Genomic DNA, 8650 nt, shown 5'->3' with positions numbered 1-8650 from the left:
CACTCATACATTTTAGACAGAATATTTGTTCTCAAAGATGATCTTATTGAAAAGTATATTGGTCCATTATCTTTATACTACTTTACATCTGGAGCCGAAAGTTACACAACGCCATACATGTGGTCTGCGGTTTTGAGGCCTGTTGGACGTGACTGACAAATTCTCTAAAATGACGTTGGAGGCGGCTTATGCTAGAGAAATGAACATTAAAATTATCTGGCAACAGCTCTGGTGGACATTCCTCAGTCAGCATCATGCAACTGCAAGCTCCCTCAACTTGAGACAACATGGTTGTCTCAAGTTGAGGGAGCTTGCATTGTGACAAAACTGCACATTTGAGAGTGTCCTTTTATTGTGCCCAGCACAAGGTGCACCTGTGTAATGATCATGCTGTTGAGTCAGCTTCTTGATATGCCCCACTTGTCAGGTGGATGGATTATCTTGGCAAAGAAGAAATGCTCACTAACAGCGATGTAAACAAATTTGTGCACAAAATCTGAGAGAAATACTCTTTTGGTGCTGAGGAACATTTCTGGATCTTTTATTTTTTTTTCAGCTGATGAAACATGGGCCAACACTACATGTTGCATATATATATATATATAAACAGTTGGGGTATTATTATATATATATATATATATATATAAAAAAGACAGATTGTCAGCAGTCTGATGGCACGCACTGCTTTAAGTCACTTTGGGTTAAAGTGTCTTCTAAATGGCATATATTACAGGTTTGTTTCTGCAAATAAAAGGCCTAGGCGGGCCACCTAAGTGGCTTTTTTCAGGCTGCCCATGTCCAAACAGTTACCCCCCCCCCAAAAAACATGTTTATTTATTTACACACACCACATATTATATAAAAATATATATATATATATATATATATATATATATATATTTGCAATGCTATGGTCAAGGGTTTTGTTTTGTGAAGTTGCAGAGATATAACATATCTGCAACTTCACAAAAACAAAACCCTTGACCATAGCATTGCAAGCGCTATGCTCTACCAACTACCACATGGAACACAAATAATGTCTCTTATTTAATATGCGTTTCGATAAAAAATATTTTCAACCACAAATAATGTGTACGTTATGATACTAGGCTGTGTGTTTTATAATAAAGTATCTTCATCCATCATACCTCGGCGTTGCTGGACTTCTTGCGCGTCCCGGCGCCGGGTTGGGCCTCTTTATCGTGTTGTCCACGGAGAAGGCGACGGCGGGCGACGCGGAACCTGCATCCTTCTTTCCTTCTTTGGCATCTTTCCCTTTGGCCTTGGGATCCTTGCCGCAGTCTTTGCCGCCTAAGCCAGCCAGGGCCGCCTTGGCCTCTTTTTCCCTTTCTTTCCCTCCTGTCGGACCTCCTTTCAGGTCCTTTCTCTCCAGTCTTTGTCTTTGTTACCTAAAGTACTACTCATGGCGTCGACGTGATTGTCGGTCCCCCTGCGGAGTCTCTCATGGACCGCAACACCCCAACTGTCACTCTCCTTGGTTCGTTTGGAGTTTTCCCTCAAAAAAGCAGTCAACCACAAGTAGGCGTGGAGAGGGATAAGATTAGGAGACGACCTTTATAAACACACCAGCTGATACATACCTGTGTAGGCCTATACATTTACTTCACCAATAAATCCCTGTGATCCAAGCGGTGTCTTTTCTCTTTTTCGTTTCTCAGAACGCCATAGGGGAGTAAATCCTTTGAAGCTGTGACTTGACAGGAGTGGTGGTGGCAGCCATGGGCCACCTAGTTTTGAACTGTAGACGATTCCCCTCAGTTCGGTTTGAAGCCAGTTCAGACTAGAAAGGTCAGAGGTTCTCATCCTTTGGGCTTTTGAATGCTGTGAATAAAACATAGACAATGAGTCAAAAGGCTGTTCAACGTGATCATATTTGAAATGACGAGTCAAGATCACATTTGATATCTTAGTGAATAGCGGTAAAAATATCTATAAAAAAGGAGGCAGATGGATGATATTTTAGGCCGATATTCAATATCATTAAAGGGCAATCAGCAGTTTCTACATTCATTTTTGGACTAATGATATGTACCCATTGATTCTTGATGAATATAAACGTATAAATGCCTCATAAGCTTAATTCAACTGTCACACCCCAACAGAACCCAAAATATAAGCTTATTTCACTCCAATGTTTGTAAACAAAGTAAATGTAAACAAACACTATATAGCCTCAAACCATGGTTAAAACTAATGTGATATCATGGATGACCAATCCTGCATCCAAAGCTCGGTCTATGAATTTGAGAGTGATTCAATGTCTCCAGCCCCATGCCTCAGTTTTTACCGAACCAGGGGTGGGAGTAGGCATTACTATTGTTTCTACTACCGATTGCCGCTTTAAATGTGAACAGTTTTGATAACAGAATTTCCCCAAAGCCATGTACACATGAATGTATCAATTTTAAAATCAAACAATACATTACTTTGTGTTTACCAATCTAAATACAAAACATAATGGTAATAATTTTATTTGAATGGTAAATCTCTTGATAAAATGTAAATGAAGATATGCCTACTCACAATACAAGTAAATGCATATTCAATAGGGGTGTGTGCATGCATCGAGTTATTGAGCTAGATTTGGCTGATCAGTTGAGTCAGATACCTTATTTACATAAGTATTCAGACCCTTTGCATAGGTGCATCCTGTTTACATTGATCCTCGAGATGTTTCTACAACTTGATTGGAGTCCACCTGTGGTCAATTAAATTGATTGGACATGATTTGGAAAGGCCCCACAATTGACAGTGCATGTCAGAGCAAAAACCACACCATGGAGTAGAAAGAATTGTCCATAGAGCCAGAGACAGGATTGTGTCAGGCACAGATCTGGGAAGGGTACCAAAACATTTCTTTCAGCATTGAAGGTCCCAAGAACACAGTGGCCTCCATCATTCTTAAATGAAAAGAGTTTGGAACCACCTCTTCCTAGAGCTGGCCACCCCGCCAAACTGAGCAACCGGGGGAGAAGGGCCTTGGTCAGGGAGGTAACCAAGAACCTGATGGTCACTCTGACAGAGCCCACACTCCACAGTTCCTCTGTGGAGATGGGTGAACTTTTCAGAAGGACAACCGTCTCTGCAGCACTCCACCAATCAGGCCTTTATGGTAGAGTGGCAAGACAGAAGTCACTCCTCAGTAAAAGGCACATGACAGCTGCGTGGAGTTTGCCAAAAGGCACCTAAAGACTCTCAGACCATGACAAACAAAATTCTCTGGTCTGATGAAACCAAGATTGAACTATTTGGACAATGCCAAGCGTCACATCTGGAAGAAACCTGGCACCATCCCTACGGTGAAGCATGGTGGTGGCAGCATCATGCTGTGGGGATGTTTTTCAGCAGCAGGGACTGGGAGACTAGTCCCGGATCGAGGAAAAGATGAACGGAGCAAAGTACCAAGAGATCCTTGATGAAAACCTGATCCAGATCGCTCAAGACCTCAGACTGGGGTGAAGGTTCACCTTCCAGAAGGACAACAACCCTAAGCACACAGCCAAAACAACATAGGAGTGGCTTCGGGACAAGTCTCTGAATGTCCTTGAGTGGCCCAGCCAGAGACCGGACTTGAACCCGATCGAACATCTCTGGAGAGACCAGGAAAAAGTTGTGCAAATCTCCATCCAACTTGATAGAGCTTGAGAGGATCTGCAGAGAAGAATGGGAGGAACTCCCCAAATACAGGTCTGCCAAGCTTCTAGCGTCATACCCAAGACGACTTGCGGCTGTAATCTCTGCCAAAGGTGCTTTAACAAAGCACTGAGTAAAGGGTCTGAAATATCAGTTTTATTTTATAAATTTATACATTTTTTGCTTTGTCATTATGGGGTATTGTGTGTAGATTGAGGGGGAAAAAACGATTGAATAAATTTTAGAATCAGGCTGCAACGTAACAAAATGTGGAAAAAGTCAAGGGGTCCGAATAYACAATATATTAGCCTACTGATCAACAACATTTGCATAGAAGCATCACTCCGGCATGTAGGCACTGCTGTTAGTTTGAGGATAKAAAATAACATCTATTCAATGTAAATGGGTCCAACGTAACTTAATGATTTGTGACCACAGATGCTTATGAAACGCTGAAATGCTTATGATGCTTATTTTTGTAATTTTCTGTGATTGGGAATTTTTATTTTCTTCTGTTGTCAGGACACAACTGTAAACAACTCACCTACCAGGACAAAATCCAAAACAACTGAATTGGCTAGTTCACCCATCTGTCAAGAAATGGGCAGGTTCTAACTTGTATCCTATGCTACGATTGGATAGAGAGGCTGTAACTCCGTTTACTTTCACATCTCTTTCCATCGCTCAATTCATTTGTGCTGTGTACTGCTACTATAACAACTAGCTCAATGGCAATGGAATTTGCTACCAAGTCATAAATGTACATRATATCTAACAAGGACAACGAGGGTAGGGGGAAATGTCTCGTTGCCGAAAATGGTGCATGTGTAAAAATGATAACCAGCTAATGTTAGCTAGCTACGTTGGCTATTAGCTCCTATCTGATATCTTAGGACCATGCTTATCTAGCCAGCTAGCTAGCATAGTAGCTAATATAGCTAGCTAGCTAACACCACAGATGAAATAGCAAAGATTGCGATTATTAGCCAACAGGTCACATAAATATGCTAGCTAAGCACATAGCTATTTTTCATCAGGTAGGCTAGTTGAGAACAGGTTCTCATTTACAACTGCGACYTGGCCAAGATAAAGCAAAGCAGTGCGACACAAACAACACAGAGTTACACAAACATACAGTCAATAACACAATAGGAAAAAAGTCTATATACAGTGTGTGCAAATGAGGTAAGATAAGGGAGGTAAGGCAATAAATAGGCTGTAGTGGCGAAGTAATGACAATTTAGCAGTTAAACTGGAGTGATAGATGTGCAGAAAATGAATGTGCAAGTAGAGATACTGGGGTGCAAACGAGCAAAAAATAATAACAGTATGGGGATGAGGTAGTTGGATGGGCTATTTACAGATTGGCTATGTACAGGTGCAGTATCTGTGAGCTTAAAGTCAGTGAGGGAGATATGAGTCTCCAGCTTCAGTGATTTTTGCAATTCGTTCCAGTCATTGGAAGGAAAGGCGGCCATAAAAGAATTGGCTTTGGGGTGACCAGTAATATACCTCTGAAGCGCGTGCTACGGGTGGGTGCTGCTATGGTGACCAGTGAGCTGAGATGAGCTTACCTAGCAAAGACTTATAGATGACCTGGAGCCAGTGGGTTTGGCGATGAATATGAAGTGAGGGCCAGCCAACGAGATTATACAGGTCACAGTGGGGGTAGTGTATGGGGCTTTGGTGACAAAACGGATGGCACTGTGATAGACTGCATCCAATTTGCCGGTAGAGTGTTGGAGGCTATTTTGTAAATGACATTGCCGAAGTCAAGGATCGGTAGGATAGTCAGTTTTACGAGGGTATGTTTGGCAGCATGAGTGAAGGATGCTTTGTTGCGAAATAGGAAGCCGATTCTAGATTTAACTTTGGACTGGAGATGCTTAATGTGTCTGGAAGGAGAGTTTACAGTCTAACCACACACCCTAGGTATTTGTAGATGTCCACATTTTCTAAGTCAGAACGGTCCTGAGTAGTGATGCTGGACGGGCAGGCAGGTGCTGGTAGTGATCGGTTGGAGAGCATACATTTAGTTTTACTTGCATTTAAGAGCAGTTGGAGGCCACGGAAGGAGAGTTGTATGGCATTGAAGCTCGTCGGAGGTTAGTTAAACAGTGTCCAAAGAAGGGCCAGAAGTATACAGAATGGTATCGTCTGCGTAGAGGTGGATTCAGAGAATCACCAGCAGCAAGAGCAACATCATTGATGTATACAGAGAAAAGAGTCAGCCCGAGAATTGAACCCTGTGGCACCCCCATAGAGACAGCCAGAGGTCCGGACAACAGGCCCTCGATTTGACACACTGAACTCATCTGAGAAGTTGTTGGTGAACCAGGCGAGGCGTCATTTTAGAAACCAAGGCTGTTGAGTCTGCCGATAAGAATTGTGGTGATGACAGAGTCGAAAGCCTTGGCCAGGTCTATGAATACAGCTGCAGTATTGTCTCTTATCGATGGCAGTTATGTATCGTTTAGGACCTTGAGCGTGGCTGAGGTGCACCCATGACCAGCTCGGAAACCAGATTGCATAGCGGAGAAGGTACGGTGGGATTCGAAATGGTCGGTGGTCTGTTTGTTAACTTGGCTTTCGAAGACTTTAGAAAGGCAGGGTAGGATAGATATAGGTCTGTAGCAGTTTGGGTCTAGAGTGTCCCCTTTGAAGAGGGGGATGACCGCGTCAGCTTTCCAATCATTGGGGATCTCAGACGATACGAAGGAGGAGGTTGAACAGGCTAGTAATAGGGGTTGCAACAATTTTGGCTGATCATTTTAGAAAGAGAGGGTCCAGATTGTCAAGCCCTGCGGATTTGTAGGGGTTCCAGATTTTGCCGCTCTTTCAGAACATCAGCTATCTGGATTTGGGTGAAGGAGAAATGGGGGAGGCTTGGGCATGTTGCTGTGGGGTGCAGGGCTGTTGACCAGGGTTGGGGTGGCCAGGTGGAAAGCATGGCCAGCCATAGAATAATGCTCTAGAAATTCTCAATTATCGTGGATTTATCAGTGGGGACAGTGTTTCCTAGCCTCAGTGCAGTGGGCAGCTGGGAGAAGGTGCTCTTATTCTCATGGACTTTATTGTCCCAGAACTTTTTGGAGTTTGTGCTGCAGGATGCAAATCTCTGTTTGAAAAAGCTATCCTTTGCTTTCCTAACTGCCTATGTATATTGGTTCCTAACTTCCTGAAAATTGCATATCGCAGGGGCTATCGATGCTGCTTACTGCATGCATGCATGTCCGGGCACGTTGACACAAGCCTTATTATTAGTGAATTAACTAAACAAATTATTTATTTTGTCATAGTGTAAATTCCTCCATTTCTCAATACTGCACCTTCCTGTTGGAGTATGAGCCAGCTTGCTGCTTTGGTTGATTTTCCCAGCTAGACATTCCTCAGCATTGTGCAATTAGAGCTAGGGCTATCATAATCCTGGTATTTTTCACAGTACATTTTTTTCTGCATTTCCTGCACTTATTTGAGAATTTCCACACGGCCACATAGGGCTGCACAATACAGGCAACAAATCTAAGCCTTATTTATACCAAATGTTGCAATTGTGATTTAGATCAAAACACTTGGGTGAACTGGGAATCATGGAAGTAGAATGTGGGCACTTAGAATACAGTGTTATTTGACATGACAACAAATGAAAATGCCAGRGAGGAGTTATTGTGACAGGGTAGGAACCAAAGTGTTAGTCAGCGTTTCCTAGGGGACCCCATAATCYTTGCTTACATTAAAAGTTCCTTCATGTAGCCAACATATTCATGCTTAGCCTATTCCTCTTTGATTTAGAAGATACTGTTGCGCAAACATGGTGATTTAGGCCTACRCCATCACTGTTATCAAGCTGTATTACCTAGCTTTGCCTCAGTACATTTATTAGCTAGCTAGCGAGCTAACTAGCGATTAGTGGCTAAAACTTGCTMAGAAAAGACAAGCGCATAGTGTAATTATAGAACGCTTGAGAATTTACATTAAGCAAAATGTATCGTTGTCATCAAATGAAACAGCATCGCTGTCATCCACATTGTTGCATGTACTGCATTGACCATGCAGACTGAACAACAACAAATGCGCTCCTTGAATGAAAGGGGCCGGGGCTAAGTCGGTGTGGTAAGCGGCATGGAATGAGAGAGCGGAGGGCGATGACTCAAGTAGAGGTGTAAACTATAAATATTTGTTACACACGCCATATCACATTTACAAACCAAACATAAAAATACTGTTATAGAAGATTTAAAAAATGTACAAACTAAACGGTCCGTGSATCATTACCGGTATATAGTAAAATACGGTATACCGCCCAGCCCTATGTGCAGTGCTCGTGGCTCAGGCTGGCATAGCAGCAGCTTTGCTATGTAGAGGGACTATCAGCAAAACCGATAGAGAGGGGCCGATAGAATAGAAAAGGCCAATATCATCCTGATACATCGGCTTGGACGATTATCGGTCGTTCCCTAAATCCTATCATATCGACAACATTGCAATATTATTTGAGCTAGCTGGCTGTACCAAAACTACAGTATTTTTCCTTCATAGATTGTTCAAGTCGAATTATATTTGTCACATGCCCTRAAGACAACAGGTGTAGACTTGAAATGCTTACTTACGAGCCCTTTCACACACAAAAAGAATTAGSAAATAAGAAAAAAATGAAATACTAACAATAAAATAACAATAGCGAGGCTATATAAAAGGAGTAGAGGTAATATGTACATGTAGGTAGTGACTAGGCAGCAGCGTATGTGAAGAGTGTGTCTATGCGACTGAATGCGTGGTGTCATAATGGGTGTGTGTGTTGGAGCGTCAGTGTAGTCAGTGTGTGGGTAGAGTCCAGTGAGTGTGCATAGAGTCAGTGCAATAATGTCTCTCCATCTTTTTAAATAGGGAGACAATTTGTTTTCAGCACTTATTTCCATGACTGATCAAAATCGTTCTCACGATACTGTGATTTATTGCTCACCTCTGTCTGTGCAAGGGACAACAGAGCAATGAG

General features: G+C 42.4%; 1 protein-coding gene and 1 long non-coding RNA gene across 2 annotated transcripts in view; one reads left to right on the top strand and one right to left on the bottom strand.

The window, feature by feature from the left end:
- The window catches only part of shoc2 (SHOC2 leucine rich repeat scaffold protein), a 10983-nt gene extending 9152 nt beyond the window's left edge, over window positions 1-1831 (bottom strand). Inside the window, 3 exon segments of the mRNA XM_070441063.1 lie at window positions 1149-1180; window positions 1183-1392; window positions 1395-1831. Coding sequence (XP_070297164.1) covers window positions 1149-1180; window positions 1183-1392; window positions 1395-1425 — 273 coding nt within the window. The 5' untranslated portion in view covers window positions 1426-1831.
- The window catches only part of LOC139025843 (uncharacterized), a 26100-nt gene that overhangs the window by 3556 nt on the left and 13894 nt on the right, over window positions 1-8650 (top strand). The window contains exon 2 of the long non-coding RNA XR_011477484.1: window positions 1753-1844. This is a non-coding gene — a long non-coding RNA (uncharacterized lncRNA). The remainder of the gene's footprint in view (window positions 1-1752; window positions 1845-8650) is intronic.

Source organism: Salvelinus sp. IW2-2015, unplaced genomic scaffold, assembly GCF_002910315.2.
Source record: "Salvelinus sp. IW2-2015 unplaced genomic scaffold, ASM291031v2 Un_scaffold3386, whole genome shotgun sequence".
In the NCBI taxonomy this organism is placed as follows: Eukaryota; Metazoa; Chordata; class Actinopteri; order Salmoniformes; family Salmonidae; genus Salvelinus; species Salvelinus sp. IW2-2015.
This window is presented reverse-complemented; position numbering and strand designations above follow the sequence as displayed.